Here is a 19,797-nt window from a genome sequence, read left to right on the forward strand (position 1 = left end):
CCTGTCATATTAAGGAGAGATATGTACTCATCACCAGTGATCCTTTGACTTGAGAGATCCTTATCCCTACGATGTTACATTATGGGTTTTGGTACACCAATGATTGATGTCATATGGACTATATATCGGTATGTTGGATTCGTGATGGCACATCGTGAACAAAAGAGATCTTCAAAATAGAATCCACTATCCTTGATTAGGGCATACCAATGGCATTTTTAAAAATTGTTATAAAACTTATTTTCTATCTATCAAATATATTAGTATATTATTTCACCGATGTTTGAGCACGATTTTAGCGTCTGATTATGATCACATAATCTCTGATAAAGACATGTACGATGGTTTGGGGTTTGGTAGTATTTAATTACATGCCCTATATAGTCCATCATGAGATATTGTTTAGTGGAAGGTCAAATTAAATAGTTTAATTATGCATGACATTTAATTAGAAAAATAAAATAGGTTGTTGGTCTTTTAATTATAGTTTTTATTTAATAAAATATTGATTATAATTAAATGGACCACAGTCCACAAAATCCGTTTTAGATTCTATCTCTTCCCTCTTTAGAAGCAAGTTGGAATGCAAGTCAACGTTTCTTCACCAACAAGTTTCTCAAGTGATTAATGAAATCCACCTCAACCCCAAGGGGTTGGGCAGTTATAAAAATACACTACAAGGGGGGGGGGGGGTTTGCCACTTCCTGGCTTGGCCGAACTCTCTCTCTCTCTCTCTCTCTCCTCTCTCTTGCTCTCATTATTAATACTTTCCATTTTATAAATCCTGCAATAAATGTTTATAGTTTATATACTTGGTTACCCTTTCAATATTGTACAAACACATGAACAAATTGATGAAAATTTGGTAGTTTAGCATCAAGGAAACTAAATCAGCAAGGATTTGCATTTTCTTTTGCTCGTGGTTCATCCAAAATGAGGCTTCCTCCACCATTTGTCTTCGCTTGCATATTGATCTTCATTTTTTATGGCAACAGTAAAGCCCAGGACTGTCTTTCTAATGCTCTAGATGCATCAAATGTTGCATATACCATCACTGTTAGTAAATGGGGCCAAGCGAATTTCAATACAATTCAAGCAGCCATCGATTCCATTCCCTTAAATAATAATCGATGGGTTCGTATCCTTATTAGTGCTGACACCTATAGGTAAATTCTTTTTACCACTTGTGTTCATCAAGTTACCTAATTGAAAATATATATCTATATGTACAGTTTCACTGTTAGTAGAGCTGTTCTTGATTTCTATATTTTCTTGTCTATGAATTCAGTGAGCAGGTTAAAGTCCCCAGAGACAAGCCCTGCGTCATTCTTGAAGGAAATACTGGTACTACAATTTCATGGGGTTTACACACAGGCGCTGATAAGAGTGCTACTTTCACCGCAGAAGCTGATAACTTTGTGGCAAAAAATATGGCAATCATGGTGAGGGAATTTTAACTTTGCGTTCGTTGCTTCCATTTATCACATTTGGATGGAACGAAATCTTAGAAATTAGGTTAGGCGATCTAGAACTATACATCAAATTTGGGAATCCATTTCATTTGATGCGAGGGTTAAGGTGCTAGCATATCAAGACTCTTGTATCGATACTCCCTGCAATAGGTTCTTGGTTGCTTCTTTAGGGTTACCTACTTGGCTTGTTGAGTCCATTGCTTCACCTGGATAAGTGTAGTTGGTTCTTGATTGTATAATTTTTTCTTTTGGTTTTCCCCAGTTTCTCTTGTAAGGGGCCCTTTTTTTCATTGTGCCTCATTGCATGATTTAGCTAGCAGTCAATACATTAAACTAATTTTTATGTTTTTTTTTCAAAATTATGAACAGAACACTTATCGTTCGCTACTAAATGATGTGGAGCAGTCCGTTGCAGTAGAAGTAACAGGCGATAAAGTATCTTTTCATGCATGTAGTTTCTATGGATATCAAGATACATTATGGGATGCCTTAGGTCGCCATTACTTTCAAAACTGCTTTATTGAAGGCGCCATTGATTTCATCTGGGGGAATGGTCAGTCCATCTATGAGGTAGGGTACCTATTGTAATTATTGAGGTCATAAAGCAATAAAATCTTAATTGAGATTGCAAGGAAATTTACAATCCATGACACAACTTGGCATTCACATTATGCAGGGATGTAAAATATCTATTCTTCCTTTCGCTGGAGGCCAGCTAGCAGGGTTTATAACAGCTCAGGGTCGAAAGTCGGCTAATGAGATGACTGGATTTGTATTTAAAGGGGGGTTCGTATTTGCAAATGGAAACGCACATTCCTATCTTGGCAGAGCTTATGGAGCTTATTCAAGAGTAATTTGGTATGACATAGAATTCTCTGATGTTATAGTCCCCGAAGGATGGTCCACTTGGAACCAACCCCAGTAAGATCTCTCTATCAATCTTGAATTTTTGGCCATCATATTAATTGTGCCTTCATTTTTGTGCCCTACAATCCTATTGATTTTACACTTCTCTCTCCTCCTTGACCGTGTGGGTCTCCTATTGACTAAACCATTCTTATGGCCTCATTGTGACATGAGATATGCACCCCACGTTGGCAGTTGGAGAACACTATCCCTGCATTTAATTTGCATTAACATGGAATGTAATTAAGGTTCAGTCCATAATAGTTAAAAACGTTTTTGGGCAAGAGTCTTTGTGCGGGAGCATGGCTTCTGTGCGCATGTTGTGGCCAATGGGAGTTTGTGTGGCGACGGCATCACTAGGGCGGTCATTACTACCATTCACGGGGGTGGCGGCTCCTGTGCGTAGGGTGCACACTCCCCCATAGAAAACTTTCTCCCTAATTTTTTTTTTTAAAATTTAATATCATAACATAGTCAAACTTTGCATAAAGAACAATAAACCATAAGATCTTCCTAAATGTCTTTATTTTTTTTGGTAAGAAGATCTCCCTAAATGTCAAGTTTTAGACCAAATGGAGTTTGCCTAGTGAAAAATAAAATCTTCAACTTATTGAGGACTACCAAGAGGAGGGTGGTTCAAGAGGATGTATAGATATGTTTTTTGGTAAACAAAGATTTACTAATGAAAATGACATAGATTTTGAATTACAAGTATTAAGAAACCATGGCATGGAAGTGGGCCAACTAGTTTCATACGTCAAGAACCAGACCCTTCTGACAAAGGAGGTAGTCACGCTATTTTCCTCCCTTGAAATAAAAACAAAAATGCATGATTCTAAACCAGATGCCAAATGAGTTGTAATGGTCATATCCATTGGGGTTATCCATTGGGGCATTACTTGTAGAGAATCTTTGTAACACTACAGCATTTGACATACCATTGGCCAGCTGTGCCATTATGGTTAGTGTTGCTTGATTGTTGAGAAATTGATGGCTATTATGATCATAACTTATTGAAGAAACTCATTGCTTGTGTAACCACTCATTACTTCTAGGGATAGATGACCCCATGATGATTCTTAAGTGCATGAAACTGATGACATTGATGTAACTTATTCCCGCTAGGAGATGTAACTATTGGCCAATTGTGGAGTTACTGAAATTGAAGGCATGCAACCACTAGTCAACTTTGGAGGTTGATGAGCATTAAAACCATTGTAACCATTGCAAAGAATGTGGTGGTGTAACCGTTGGCCGCATGTTGAGCATTTAAATGTGTAACTGTTTGCATAGAGTTACGATTATTTAATGCAAAGGCTTGTTGAAGGGACAACCATGAGGATTTACTATAACAACACTGGCAGCTGAGCCACTTTGTTAGCAACCTGTATTCACGGCACTAGTGGCTAAGGTCATTGGTGAAATTGTAATGGCATTGAAGGCCCAAGCTCGCGAGTTCTCATACAATAGTGTAGGAGGACTTTCTAAATTGAGAGACAGTAACTCATGAGAAACATCATGAAATTGTATGTATATAGCAATGTATTTGAAAACCCAAGCTCTATCATTTCCTGCCTTCCTTTTAGAAACTCCCACCTCTCCTTGAGCATTCCATATTGAAACCATTAGAGCATTATTCAAGATTATTGCAGCATTGTCCTCAAATTCGTTTTCCTACCCCGAACTTGTTTTTGTCTTTGCCTTCGCCTGCACGACTTCTAATGATCATGGTGATTGACTCATAAGGAGGAAATAAACAATTCACTCACAAAGAGGAAAGAAACAAACACTCACGAGGAGAAAAAATAGGTTTAAAGATTAAAGATACTAAGAAGATGTATAGATATAGATGGGAGGGTAATGTCACATATGGGAGGGTATATGATTGAATTTTCCCAATCTCTTTGAAACAAGTACTCATTGTTTTTTATTATTGTATATTTTCAGGGACAATCTTGAGTATGCGGAGGTTAATTGCCATGGACCAGGGTCAAATTTATCCAAGCGCGTGACATGGTTAAAGAAACTAGCAGAATCAGATGTACATCAGTTTATAGATATTTCTTACATTGACCAAGATGGATGGTTGGCCAATCAACCCTGAGAAGCAAGTTCTTGAAGTTATAAAATTTTTATTGTCTTCAACAACAATTTGTTTTCCTTTCTTTCTTTTTATTTTTTGGTAGATTTTTTCCTTTCTTTCTTAACTATTGCAAACAAATCATAATGGCTCTCCTGAGATAAGGCATTTCTAAGGAGTCACTTCTTAGGATTATGCTCGAGAAGCTCTCCCAAATACGGACATAACAGTAGACTACGGATTCGGGTAGTGTTCTATCTTGCCTTGGGCAACAAAATCACATGTCGCCAAAAACAAAACAAAAAATATATCCCTTTATTCTGGAAAGAACAATCCTCTTCCTCACAAGCGATCCAGGTACCTGAAAACCAAAGACTGAGGGGTCGGAGCCGGCCTCTGGGGGGAACTCTTCGATGATTAAGTCAGTATTCTGAATGATATAAGAACTAGGAAACAAAGGAGTTATTCAATATCCATTAGCTCTTGGCCTGATTGTGATATATATAACATTGATTGCGCAGATCCCTTGATGACCTAGTAAGCTTGAAAACAAAAAGAGTCCTAATAGGGATGGAATCTCTGATTTTAGGGATTTTCCCCTATTCCTGTGATATTTAGCAAATATGTATGAGTTATAATACGAATGTGACTAGATGCCAACCGTGGAGATTTATCTGGCTGATTTACTTCTATTTGTTGAGAGTCCTCATTAATCACGTGTATAATTCAGTCGCGTTTTTTTTAGTAATGCCACATGTCAATATCCTTAGGCTAGAACTTGGCTGAGGGAGCTATAGGACTATCTGTTAATACCAAGCATAATTGTTAACTATACAGGTGTGAACACAAATGACGCCATGGCAGGGAGAATCGCCACGTGTCCTCCACCTCATCCCTCTTTTGGGAGAGAGAGAGAGAGAGGTGAAATGATTGTTTGGAGTCGCCACCTAAAGGAGGGTTTAGGACCCAGAAATTGTACTGTAATGACTCTCATGCAATGTCCTTTTGGGGACATGGTCCGATGGTCTGGGTATGGGTCAAGTTATGGTTTGGGGAAGGTATTAGGCATCCCAATCCTCTCGGACTTGTCGGTCTTTCTATTGCTATGTAGGGTAGGATTATAACATGCTTTTGGATAGGACGCAAGGTACAAGAATTGTAAAGAAAATAAAATACAAGGGTGAGGCCATTTTTGTCTTCCAAGGGTTTCCAAAGGGGTTTCCAAGTTTTTAGGCCATGTGAAGCCATTTGTGAGTCAAATCCTTGGTTCTTGGGTGCAAATCTATCGGCTCTTCCTCCTCTCCATTTCTATCTGAGTGGAATTTTGAGAGGAGTCCCATCTTTATGAATTTTCTTTGTTTTTACTTGTTCTCTTTGCCATGTCTAGGCAAGAGGACATGCTGACTCCCAAACATCTGAGAAGTCAGGGCATCGTGCTACGGGAAGGGGATGATGCCGCCCTTTGTCTGGGGTCGACCTAGATGAGGATGTATTGAGTGACTATGGGTAGACGTCGAGGGCTCCATGGCACGAAAGCCACCTCCTTCGGAATATGCGTGTATGATTGTCCTTGTACGGGTGTTGCTCATTGTGTTCATGTTCCACTGGGGAAAAAATATTTGATCTTCTGTTTCGGATTGTATGCTTGCTTGACTGTTTATTTTTTTGGGGTCCACTGGGGATTTGATCGACCCTAGCTTAGGTTCATTCGTGGATTTCTTGTGTATGTGATAGCCCACTTTGGAATCTGTGCTTGATGCTTGAATCATTCGTGTTCGCTTGGACCGAGTGCTTGTAAAGAATTTAAAATTCCATTGCTTGTTTGCTTTTTCATTCCCTCTCATTTGTTTGATTGAATTTATCGCTAACCTTGATCCATAGCAAACCTGGATTAGATTCCACTAGGATTGATGGCATTCACTCATCTCAGGGATAGGTTCATTTTATGGATTTCCATGGAATGTACATTGATCCATCTTGGGAACCATTGCTTGCAAATCTTTGTATTCATTTTTTTAAAGAATTTTAGAGCTGATAATTTGCCTTATTCTATTATGCAGGTCCTTGTGACCTAGCATAATTATGGGTCACACTCGATTGTTCTCAGCTGGTATGTCCTGCTTTGCAGTGCTGTCAGTCGGTGGGTGGCGATTGTCGGCTTTGAGGACTTGGCCCTCTTGCAGACCAGGTCTTTCGATATATCTCTGGCTCAGGCCTTAGCTGAGATGTGGTGGCCCACCACTCATACTTTTCGTTTTATTGTGGGTGAGATGGCCATCACCCCACTTTACTATTTCTTGTACACCGGCTTGTCTTTTGGTGGTGATGCAATGACTGGGTGCCCTGGCGACTAGTAGTTCATCAAGGAGGACCTAAAGAAGCAATTTGGCTCGTGTCCTCCTGAGTCGGGTGGTGCAATGGTTCCATCGTAAGTGGGAGAAGAAGATAGTGACAGACTCCTCCAGCCAGGACGAGATTGACCAGCCGAGGCAGCATCACGGTCGCAACCCTACAAGGCAGTGCCTTGCACTGTGTGACCCCACCACGCGGCAACGCGGCCCCACCGTATGATGCCGTAAGCCCATTGTGGCCCTGCAATATGGTGTTGCGGCCTGCATGGCCCTGCCGTAGGTGTCTCGTGCGCACGCGTTGTGGTCCTCCCGCACGATGCCTGACCTGTGTGGCCCTGTCGTGCGATGTCAGGTGCTTGCTGTCCTGACGTGATGCGCCATGTGTGCGCATACTGTGGCCTTGCCGTGCAGCACCGCTTGCGCACTCACTGCTGGCCTTGCCGCATGCATGCGCACTTCGGCCCTGCCGCACGGTGCCGCTGCTTGCCCAGCCCCATGCCAAAATCTTTTTTTTTTCCCATTATTTTTCTGCCAAGGCCCTACCATGCGGCCCCGCATGTTTTCCGCGATGCCGCCGAACCCAAAATTTGCCTATAAAAAGGGAGCTACCATCCTCATTTGCATGATCGAAGTTTATGGGAGAGGAGGCACCCCTAGTGCTCCAATTTTCCAACTTTTTCTTGTTTTCCTTGTTTCGAGGCTCTTCCTTAATCCGATTTCTAGCCTTCGAGCCTCGTCCCACTGTTCGAAGTCCGGCTTCCTTGACCATTTCTTGCCTAAATCTGGGAAACCTCCCATGGCATAGTCACTTTGTCCGGCCTTTGAGTCCCTAAATTCCAAAGCCTTGGAATGCCCTTATTCTGTCCGAGATCATAAGATCTGACACTTGTACGTTGTTACTCTATTCGACGAGGGACAAAGTCAGTCTTTTGCCTCCACCTAAGCTGGAGGACACTGTCCCTTTTGCATAATTGCATTTATTTAAAGTGTACAGGTACACATTTCTTTCGTTAATTTTTAATTCCAGTACTATGTAGTCCTTTCAAGTACTCTTGCGTAGTGTGCAGTAGTTTGTGTAACATAGGTTAATTTAAATAAATAGTTTGCGCATCATTATGTAACCATACATGTGGGAATATGACATTCATAAAAGGGAGAATATTCAAAAATAAGAATCTAGTAGAAAGACCGGTTTCTCCAAGAGAGGTGGTGCCTAACACCTTCCCACTCTCATAACCTGACCACTTACCCCGAATCTCTGACTAGACCAACTGAAGTCTCGTAGCCTTCTTGTGCTACACCAATGGGTCCTAGGCCCTAACCCTGGGTGGCAACTCCATTTCATTTTATTGCATAACCCCCATCCCCTGATAAATTAACACCAAACTCCTGAGAAGACGCATTCCTTCTCCCTCCAATTGAGGAGGACAACATAAACCCACGGCTCTGTGTGTGTGCTTCGCGAGCGCCCCCTCCCCCCGGGAAAAAGAATGGATCCTCACAATGGGGAATCGGATGAATCAGATCGAGACATTGATCATCTCCTAGCCTAGTTTGACTCAAAGTTGTGCATCCCATATGATGAAGAATGTAACAATGCAAATACAAGGAGTGGGAAGAACTTCAAGCCGACTCAACTCAATATTGACAACCCCACAAAGTTAGCAAGGCAAAAGAACCAAAGCCTCACCAAGACTGAATCAGAAAATGAGGTTCTCAAACAACTCAAGAAAACCCAAGCCAACATTTCAATCTGGGGTTTATTAACCAGTTCTCAAGTCCATAGAAAGGCATTCCTAAAGCATTGACTAGTGTACATGTGCCAATTGAAATGGAGCCAACTCAATTAGCCAACATAGTAGGAGCGCTCTATGCAGTCAAAGCCATCATGTTCTCAGACAAAGATCTCCCATCTGAAGGACTTAACCATACAAAGGCACTTTATGTCACCGATTACTATAATGGAAGACAAATCCCTTAAGTCCTAGTAGACAATGTTTCAACCTTGAATGTATGTCCACTACGTATGGTCAAGCACCTAGGAATCAACCTAGAGAAGCTTCAACCCTCCACACAACGAGTGAGAGCCTATGATAACACCAGAAGGGATGTGATTTGAATTTTGAGTACAAAAATCACCATGGGCCCTACAAAGTTCAAGGTTGAATTCCAAGTCATTGACATCCCTTCATCTTTCAACATGTTCCTTGGAAGGTCATGGTTTCATGTTGCAGGGGCAGTCGCATCTTCTCTCCATCAGAAACTCAAGTTCATTGTCGATTATAAGGTCATCACTATTCTAGCCGATCCTAAGTTGATTAGCATGCTAGCTAATGTAGAAGCTAGTAAAGAAGTAGACCCTCAGCTAGGGGGATTTCAATTCGACATTGTGCGGGCCACATATCCGGCACAACCCCTTCGAGAGAAGCTCCCTCTCACGTACCTGAGCAGTCACAGTGTAGCAGTCTCTAACATGCTTAAGAAAATGGGGTATTTTCCAGGTATGGTCCTTGGAAAGTTTCACCAAGGAATGTCAGAACTATGGTCTAGGCTAGCTCCCTACTAGAGAGGACCTCTTCAAATAGGTCTAGAAAGAGAAGTAGAGAAAGCGTGAAGCTTACTTGAAGAAGTTACAAAAAGAGGACCCATAAAAGTACAAGAGGGCAAAAAAGTCAATAATACTAAAGCCAAGGTAAGCGTCTCACACCTCACTTCAAAACCCTCAATGGGTATTTCATCAAAGAAGGGGATACCTTCCCTTATTGTGGATTTAACGAAGATGAAATTTCCCAAAAACTAATGCCAGATCTTGAAATTTTCTTTGCAAATCAAATGGACTAGTTGGAGATCCTTCAAGAAGATCATGTTGACTCCAACAAAGATTGGCAAGATGAAGTTGCTTTCATTCAACATTGAAGATTTATTCGAATGAGTAATCGATGCACTAGATGGTACTGAAGATTGAAATCCAAACCCGTAAGCAATGATCCAACCAGCTGAAGGAGCCATACCCAATTGGACCCAGTTTTCAGAGTATCGCCTCTATGATAGCGTTGATAGTTCCAGTTCTAGTCCTAGTTTCAATTTAGTTCTTTTAGTTCTTCTAGTTCCAGTTCAGAGTCAGAGTTTGAGTTCAGCTTTTCTTCTAGTTCTTCTGAGTCTAGTATGTCTGAGTCCGATGTAGACAATGAATTGCTTTCTTCCGGTTATATTGTGCCACTTCTCTCGTACATCAATGAGGATCAAATGTTTAAGAGAAAATTACGTGTACACCCGCTATATTTTTCCTTAAGTGCAAATTGACTTGATGTTTAAAAAAATGAATGTGTACACCCCTTGAACTTTTAAAACCATGCTAAACTAACAGTCTATTAGGAACTGATTGTAAAGTGATGACATGGATATGTGTCACTTCTCTCTTACATCAATGAGGATGAAATGTTTAAGAGAAAATTACGTGTACACTCGCTATACTTTTCCTTAAGTGCAAATTGACTTGATGTTTCAAAAAATGAATGTGTAACACCCCTTAAACTTTTAAAACCATGCTAAACTAAAAGTCTATTAGGAACTGATTGTAAAGTGATGACATGGATATAACTTGGACTTTAAATGACTCTTATACCTTCGTCTTGCACAAACCTCTCTCTCTCTCTACTCTGCCTCCTTAATGAATTCTTTCCGGCGACCCTGCCTTCTCCACCACAAATCATTCGATAGAAGCACAGTAGTTGTCTAAAATCACCAAAGGCGGCAAACACAAAAACTCTCACTGTCATGTAATTAATGTAAATAGAAATCCAATAAAGTATTAACTAAAGAGTCACAAGAAAGATTACATGTATATTACTGCTTTCCGCGAGCTTCACTGCTATGTCGTAGTAAGACATACACAAAGCATAGTCCACGATAATCCGCTTTACTCTTGTCTTGTTCCACTCAGAAACGTTCTCCGTCTGTGCTGGTCCTAAGTGATCTAACCGAGCATAACACCTCTGCGCTGCAAATTATCGATCTAACTACCCTCTTCCAACTAATTTACCAAAACGAAAAAATTAACAAACGAGATCACGGGAATACCCAAAAATAATGATTTTATCAAAGCTTTTACTTACTCCATGTTAAATCAGAAAACAAAAAGATTCCTTTTTTATGTTACCTTCCTTTTTGAGGCCTTGTAATCTAGAAACAAAAAGAGGTGAGATGGTCAACAGCTTCGTCTTTAGACATATATGTCACGATCGGCGGCTTTGGTGACGCTGGAGGTAATTGTAGACATCTCCTTCCCGAGGATCCGGTGGTTAACCCTCATGGATTTTTTGAAATTCTCAATGGGCAACCTCAACAATTGATGCTCCAACTTCAGCGACTCCACTAGATGGGTTAGCTACGACTGTGGAGGAATCGAAGTGGCGGTTACCGTTGCTGTAGCGGCGAAATCTCCATTGGGCAGTGAATCCATTTACACAATATCGAAAGAGGAGCTATGAGAGAGAGAGAGAGAGAGAGGTTTGGGGAAGACGAGGGTATAAGCCTCTTGTAGGAGGCTCAGATCCCTAAAGTCTACATACATTCGCACTCATCCATCTTTTTTAGGTATCGACACAATGTTGGTAAACCATTCAGGATATTCCGTCACTTCTAGAAATCTTGCTTCAATTTATTTAGTGACTTCCTTTTTTATCTTCAAGACCCATTTCGGTCTCATCCGTCTTAGTTTTTGCTTTACTAGTTTCTGATGAATGGCACTCGGCACAGAGAGGGGGTGAATCTATGCTTGTTAAAATTTTTGTAAAACACCGATTCGTATGATCACCCACCAATCACTATAAAGTAGCTTGGTCTACTAGTGAACCACACCCACTCTACAAGCATGCACTTCAAAATAATATATTAAACCACAACACAAGCATATACGTGGTTTTCCATAATGACCTACGTCCACGAAGCAATACCCCTCACAAGTTTCATGCTTTAATTAGCACTCTTCGCTTAAAACCGTATAACTCAGGTTTACAGTTCCTTATGACACAGGAACACACAGGAATTACTCCCTACATCCACAGAGTCAGCACTGCAGGCTCTTTACAATAAAAATATCAAGGGAAAATTACTTGGACACCCCCTGTACTATGGCCATTTTGCTTACGATTACCAACGTTTGAAATAATTACTTGACACCCCGCGAAACTTGACGGTGTTAGTCTGCTGTTAGTGTTTAATTGGGAATGTCCATTTTACCCTTATCACCTATTCAAAAGAAAATAGTGAAATTGGCAGATTTACCCCCTTCTTCTTCTTCTTCCTCCTCTTGCAACCCCACCACCCCTACCCCCTATTGATTTCAAACCCTAATTGGTTTCAATCCCCAATCGATTTCAGAAAATTTCTTTTTTCTTAAACAAATTTCAAATCAAAATAACCCAAAACCCTTAATCGATTTTCAATCAGTGGTTTGATTGTTTTCGAGTTGCAGCAACCTATGCTACCTATATACTGGTTTTTGCCCCAGTTATTGAGGATATAAAGCAAAACTAGGGCACTCTGCTACTCCTACTGTCATGCTCATGAAGTATTATTGATCCAGAGATTAAATTTTTGGTGCTTGTGGTTCCAGATTCTGGAAGTTTTCTTAACTTCGTGGTGTCTGCAATTAATTTCTAAGCTGCCACCTGATGTTGAATTTCTTAGGGATTATTACCCTAATCTAGAGGCCCACTTGATCCAAAATCGGAGCATTCTGCTGGTTTGATTTTCAGCACTCAGATTTCTCCTCAACACAGGCGGCTACTCGGTTTTTGGGTCTGAAATCAGAACACCAATTATTTCTGATTTACCCACATGATCGGATTAAAAGTTTGGGATTTATTCTCCTGTCATAGGAGGTCCTTCAGTTTCAGTTTCAAGATTTGAATTTTGTTTAAGAAAATTGATTTAAGGATTTTGGGTTATTTTGATTTGAAATTTGTTTAAGAATGGAAATTTCTTTTCTGAAATCCATTAGAGTTTGAATCTGAAATTGGATTATAGGAAGAAGAAGGAGGAAGAGGGTAAAAGGGTCACTTCACTACCCTGAAATCGATTAGGGTTTGAATCTGATTTCTTTTTTGTGAAATTGGGTTTCAATCTGAAATTGATTAGGGTTCGAATCTGAAATTGGGTTGTAGGAAGAAGAAGGAGAAAGAGGGTAACAGGGTCACTTCACTGCCCTTTAAGGGTAGTGTAGGCAAAGGGCAGTGAATGAAGGCATTACAAAACAAATTAATCGATGATATCATCACTAAACTAACGGACAAGACCTACTTGAAAGAAATGGTAAAATACAAGGAGTTTCAAGTAATTGTTTCAAACGTTGGTAATCGTAAGCAAAATGATCATAGTACAGGGGGTGTCCAAGTAATTTTTCCAAATACCAATTACCAATTCTCTCACTCATTACATAATCAAATAATGATTAAATAATGCCCTAATCCACTAATCTAGGAATTGGAATAAAAAATACCTCAATACACGACTTTTGAAAATCTTATTGAGGTAAACCATGCCCAAACCACCTCTGACACGACCCTGCTCGTTATGGAGAAGATTGACACGAATCCCAATGCAATGAACTAATCAAAACTCCATTATTCCTCACAAAACAGAAATATCTTTGCACAGAAGCTTCAAACCAGAAATCCGAGACCATCACCATGTAGATCTCAAATAATTAAGGGGGGTAGTGTCTTTGCACGAATCCCGAAATTCGACTCTTAATTAGCCCAAAGTACGAGACAAAGATTGAATCAATCTGGGCCATTAGATTAGATCGTACGAACGGATCAGATTAAAAAAAAATTAAAAATATCATCTACCGCTTTACACGGGATCAAGATCATCTTCGACCGTCGGATCACCATCAAATATCAGAGATTAAAACAAAGCCATTAGATCATGATTTTTGATCTACCAATCACAAGGAGGTCGTGACAAGACATTTAGCACTACTTAAATGTATCAATTAAGCATGTGTTTAATTCAGAAACACAGATTTAGAATTTTCCATCGTAAAAATCAACCAATAACATCCATCCGATCCTCCAATGATAAAGTGCAATGCTCATATACCATATAATACTTAAATCAGCCAATCATAACACAAGATTTACAAAACAATTTAAGACTAATCTCAGCCATTCATCATGTAGCGTTTTTAGGAAAACGATGAGTCATCCGTGATCTGTACACATGTCAGAAAAAGAAATTTTTATCTCCCATTCCTTGCCACATGGGCTTCACATCTGTACGGTTGGAATTCTCTTGTGATGCTTCGAACTATTCACTAAAATTCTGCAGAGTTGCATTCCAGAGAGCATGGTATTTTACGACTTTAAAATTTTTCTTAGTATGGAGAAGCCCACCACCTGTTAGACAAAATGCCCAATAGGGCTGGGCTGCTAGGCTGGTGCCTGAGCTGTTGTGCTGTCAAGGCTGTGATGGCCATATGGCCATGTAGACACAGTCAAATGCCAAGGTGGACATGCCACCTTACTACCCCCTGACACGTGACACCCCCGATGGGGTCCACACTCTCTCTCTCCTCTTTCTCTCCCTTCAAAAATAACTCAAGCTTGTTGTCCAGCTTCACTGATAGTGATCCTGAAGCACTCTCCTGGCCTTCACACTAGGGCTACAACAGGGTCGGGTTGGCCGGGCTTTATAGAACCCTAGCCCAACCCTAAGTCCCCATAGCTGGGCCCAGGCTCGATCCAATCCTGACTCAGGGCCAGAAAATCCACCCTAACCCACGCTCAGGGTCGGGTTGGGCTGATCCTAATTGACCCTGATCATGGAGAGGGGGAAGGAAGTGGAATGGGCTAGAATGGGTCAGGGAGAAAATTATCAATTTTACATAAAATACACTGGAATAAAATGTATTATATCACTTATTATCTTCATATATAATACATTATATAACAAAATGTGGGTGACGTTAAAAGTTTATAACATATATATATATATATATATATATATTTTATAGTATAACTTAATACTGGGCCGGGCCAGGCCAGGCTTCGCCCGAGGCCTTAACCCTGACCCGACCCAACCCTAACTCAGGGCCAGAAATTTCCAGCCTTGGCCCGCCTCAGGGCCAAATATCTCAGCCCAAACCCTATTCGGGCTTAGGGCGGGTTTGGGCCGATAGGGCCAAACTACCCCTACTTCACACGCATCAACCTATAGCTCAAATGACTGTGTGGTTTGTTCACCCTTGTAGAGAAAAACTTTGTAATCATATTGGCATAAACCACTTGCTTTTTCTCTCTCATATGCACACTTTTCAAGACGCTCAAAAAGGCTTCGTAGTACTATTGTTGAATTTCAGCTTTACTTGAAAACTTGCAACTTAACATGTCACTTCACAAATAACCACTATTTGGCTCAAGTAACACTTGGAACACATCACCAACATGAATTTGAACATGCGTAGCCACTCGGAAGACTAGTGGATCCCACCAATCATCAAAGCAACCTCCAAACCAAGAAAAACACTGTTTTGATTTGAATTTTCAGAATTCTTAAACTTGAATCTTGAGGAGGCAATATAACTCAAGTTTGGCCGTGAACTTGCTTGGAACATATCCAATACACTGAAATAAGAGCCACCAAGAGCTCAAACCACCAGAAACCTCTTTATATTAAAAATTCATCTCTCAAACCAAGTCATTACTTTTTCAACCCTGTACATACTTTCCATGAACTGTATACAAAACATCCAGATCTCTGAGAGCAAAGTTGTTAGACCTCAAATACAATATTTATGAGATTATGAGTATGTTCAAGCAACCAAACAAGGTGGCCTACATTCACACACTCATGCAATGGGAAAATAAACTATGCAAACATAAAAATAAGCATGAATAAAACTCCAATGCTACTATGTGCTATCAAGACATACCTCAAGGAGTCATGTCATCCTAAGCAGGATTGTCAAGAGTTGGAAACCCCTTGGAGAGCTATGGGCATTGTCCATGTGCATCACCTGGCTTGCAAGAAGAGTCAGGCACCCAATGTTTTTGCCTTTCTACAGCTTTATTTTTTTTTATTGGCAATGCTTATATGATAAAATATCGAATGGTCACGTATGCCATGAGATTTTGCTGTCCCTTTCATTTTCTAGGTCATGTTTTTTGTCTTCTTATTGGAAGCTCAAATGCCATGTGATTTTACTGCCCCTTTCATTTTCTAGGTCATGCTTTCTATCTTTTCATCTGAGGCTCACATGGCACGGGGACTTACTTTATTTATTAGCTTTGAGGCTCACACAATGTTCCTTATTCCTAACTTACAGACAAGCTTAGCACATTCCTTACACCACTGCTGTCCACCAAGTTGCCAAAAATGACAACAATGTCATTAGATCAACAGTTTCATCCCAGGGTATAAAAGTAGATGGTGTGTGATGATGTTGGTGTCGATTTCGAGCATATCATCGTATGACCATGTGAACACTTCTATGAATTCTTTCAAAATTTCAACCAGAGGTTGGACCTCTTGTTCGTTCAAATTTGAGCCTATTTTTATTTCTCTTGGCAATTCTGATGATCCTAAGTTGATGATTTTAAAGTTCTATTGTACCATTTTGGTAATGGGTTTGGCAAATTAGTTGGCCGAATCGTGGTCAATAGTTCCTTTTGGATCAACTTTTTGAGGACTAAACTCAATGGCCTGTCTGTGAATTGTCTCTTTCGTCGGTTCACCCCTACCCTTGGAGCATTATTCTCAATCAGAAGTGGGGCCTCTATGGTCGATGCCACCATGTTTACCTCGGTGTTCTTCCTTGGATAGGTCTTTTTCCCAGCCCTAGTTTGATGGTTTTTCAAAGTCATGCTTTGTTTAGAATTTCCCTGAATCAAATTGGGAGAGTTCAAGGCATCTTCAACTTGCTGGCCCACTTCAAATAAGGCCTCAAAAGTGGTCAAGGTTGGGCAAACAAGTGAGTCTTGTAAGCCATCTGAAGGTTTTTAATGATCATCTTGACCTGTTCTTTTTCTGTGGGTCGATCCCACATCAATGAAGCCTTGACCAGAACCTCATCAAGTATTCAGTGAGCCCTTCTCTAGCCTATTTCTTACTGGTTTCCAAATCTCGATGTTTCAACTCCATTTTAGTATTGTATGAGTATCGGTTCTTAAAGGCCTTCACCATATTGTCCCAAGTACGAGTTTGAGAGAAATCTAAGGACATAAGCCATCTCAAGACATGCCCAGTCAATGATATTTGAAATGCCTAGCTCATTTGCTGCTCAGAAAAGTTCCTGATTCTCATTTGACCTCAGTATACCTTAAGGTGGACTCGTGGGTCACCAGTTCCATCAAACTTTTCAGATTCTACTTGAAACCCTCGGATAAGCGTGCTTCGAAGAAGAAACAAAGTCCCTCAGAATCGATCATTTGGTCCTCTACTCCTTTGGTGTTCTTCATCGCATGTTCCAGTTTCTCAATCTTTTGGTTGAGTCAACAGAGGGTTGTAACCCAGATGTGATAACTTCGTCTCTAGGGCCATATTAGGATTTTGTGAAGAGCCTCCATGAAGTCATGTGCGACTTTGATCTAGACTAGCTTGCGGTAGTACCGGTGTAGTGACACTTGGTACCATCTTAGTCACTAGGCTTACCAAGAGCGGTATTTGAGCCTTCAGCTCCTCCATGTCCATACAATTGTTTTCGATATCACCCATCTTCGGTTCTAGGAAGCTTGAAATGCGAACTAACCTTCTCCCAATCCTAGTCCGACCAGTTGTAGAACCGGTATCCTGCCACCCCGAAGTAATGATTCCTAGTTAAGATAGGGTCACAATTAGACCAAAAGGGGAATTGAGAGGAACCTAGGCCTAAGATAAACCTCGTAGCCCAAGTACGTCGTCCAAAAAGAGGTATGATATGCAACATGATGTACAAACAAATTCCCAACAAACACGCCAATCCCAAATAAGGGTTAGTAAGTGTGGGCGCCAAGTTGATCAAGTTCTAAGTTGGCCCATACATTGAGGGCCACATATCGATGAAGCGGGTCCAAGATGAGATCATAAATGATCAGATCAGTCAAGAACAAGGTCAACAAAGTGTCGATTCAGTTCTCAAACAATATTACAGTTAGTGTGTCATGACCTAAGCATTGGGCTCTAGATCCCTACATGATGCATATTGGTTTAAGGATACTAGGACCAAAAAAGGTTCCCTTAGCAAGTTACTCTTATATACCTCTCACCACCCCTATGAGTAAGATGATCAAGCAGTACGGCGGTGCAAGCCTCTTTGATATACCAAAAGGTACGGTGTTAAGAGTTGTGGTTTCACTAAGGATAAGTCCCGTGTCTATACATTGGGCCCAGGGTTATGATCCGAGGTGTAAGTAATTGGGTTAAACCATATGTTGTTAGTTGACCAACGGTGTGTGATATTATATGCAATACATGATGCAAGTTAGTGCATAGAAGTTAGCATCCAAAATCATACAATGAAAGAAAAAGCATACTATAACAATACAATATATATATATATGCCAAGCACATCAAAAGTCTGACCTATTTTACACAAGCTCAAAAATCCCCAGTGGAGTCACTATTGTGAGGACAATGACATTGCGGGGGATCGCCACATGTCCACTTAATCCCTCTTTGGGGGGAATGAAGAGAGGTGAATCATATGTAGGGTGTCGCCACCTAGAGGAGGATCTAGGATCAGGAATTGTAAATGTATGACTCTCATGAAAGTGCCCTTTTGGGACAACTAGTCAGTTGGTTTAGGTACGGGTCAAGTTACGATCCAGGGAAGGTATTAGGCATCCAAGTTTACCCAGACTTGTCATTCTTTCTATTGCTAGGTAGGGTAGGGTTATAACATTCTTTTCGGGAGAAAGTGAAATGCAAGAAAACCGTGAAAAAAAAAAGTAAAGTGCAAAGGTAAGGGTAGGAAACATATACCCGGAGGTCTGGCTACAAATTAAGGGTTAGTATATAGAGAAATAAAATAAGGACTCGAAACCTATGTGACCTATGCATGATCGACACTAAAATAAGTATGGTAGAATAATGGATGCATCAAAACAAAGAATGGTGATACACATGCAGGGAGGGATGGAAGAGTACATGAAGATAACAAGAAAGTTAAAATTGAAGGTACATAAGAGGCATGTGTGTAACATATGCATATACATAAGAAACGGTATCATGAATGCAAACATGGGGGAGTCTTAGACTACAGGGGTTGGAGATCATGTGTATATGTGTGCATGCAAAAGATTCATAATATGAAAAGAGGAAAAAAAAAAGAGGTGGGAAGCTGAAAGGAGGTGTGATCACCATCTAAAGAGAAGGGATCACACTTCTTCGGAGATGCAAAATGAGTTAAACGGTAAAGCAACTTAAATTAAGCAAAACTTAAGAATAGGTGTGTCACCTACCTAGTTAGATGACTACTAAAACGGGAGTGTGGAGGTTTCTTTTTTTTTGACTTAGAAGGTTCATATGTGGACCAAGTTTCACCACTTGAAGAGGGGCTTCTCTTGCCGCTTTATAAGCGACACTTCATTGTCTAAGCACTGAAATCACTGGAAAGATTATCTAAGCTTTGATCTTGAAGTCTTAGATATAGGTAATAACACTCAAAGGGTAGGGGAAGCAATAGGCTAAGTCTAAGTAGGAGCCAAAGGCTAAGACTTCAAGCACTAGAGTGGTGCAATTGAGCTAGAGGCTTGTGGGAACTTGTGGGTATGTTCATGTAACCCTCCTCAATGTGAGAGAAGTTGTATTTATAGATGTAAAGAGGTGTGTACACTCCCAAATTCGTGTAAGGATGCTTGGTTTGATCCGAATCGTCGAAAAGGGTTGCCTTTGCATTGATGGTGGGTGTTTAGTCAATGTAAGAGCCAATGGGGTGTGGGCAAGTGATTATTTACCTTAGGGAGTGTTTCTTGGGGCCTAAGAAAACCAATATATGTATCCAAGT

The 19,797-nt window shown here is 40.5% G+C and overlaps 1 protein-coding gene across 1 annotated transcript; it reads left to right on the forward strand.

Annotated features, from left to right (window-relative positions):
- Positions 1-933: 933 nt before the first annotated feature.
- LOC122659250 (probable pectinesterase 29) lies at positions 934-4,482 on the forward strand. Its single transcript, XM_043854381.1, has 5 exons — positions 934-1,166; positions 1,289-1,442; positions 1,842-2,042; positions 2,149-2,393; positions 4,326-4,482. The coding sequence occupies exons 1-5, from the start codon at positions 934-936 to the stop codon at positions 4,480-4,482; spliced, it is 990 nt and encodes a 329-aa protein (XP_043710316.1).
- The last annotated feature ends 15,315 nt before the right edge of the window (positions 4,483-19,797 follow it).

Source organism: Telopea speciosissima, chromosome 4 (assembly GCF_018873765.1).
Source record: "Telopea speciosissima isolate NSW1024214 ecotype Mountain lineage chromosome 4, Tspe_v1, whole genome shotgun sequence".
Classification (NCBI taxonomy): domain Eukaryota; kingdom Viridiplantae; phylum Streptophyta; class Magnoliopsida; order Proteales; family Proteaceae; genus Telopea; species Telopea speciosissima.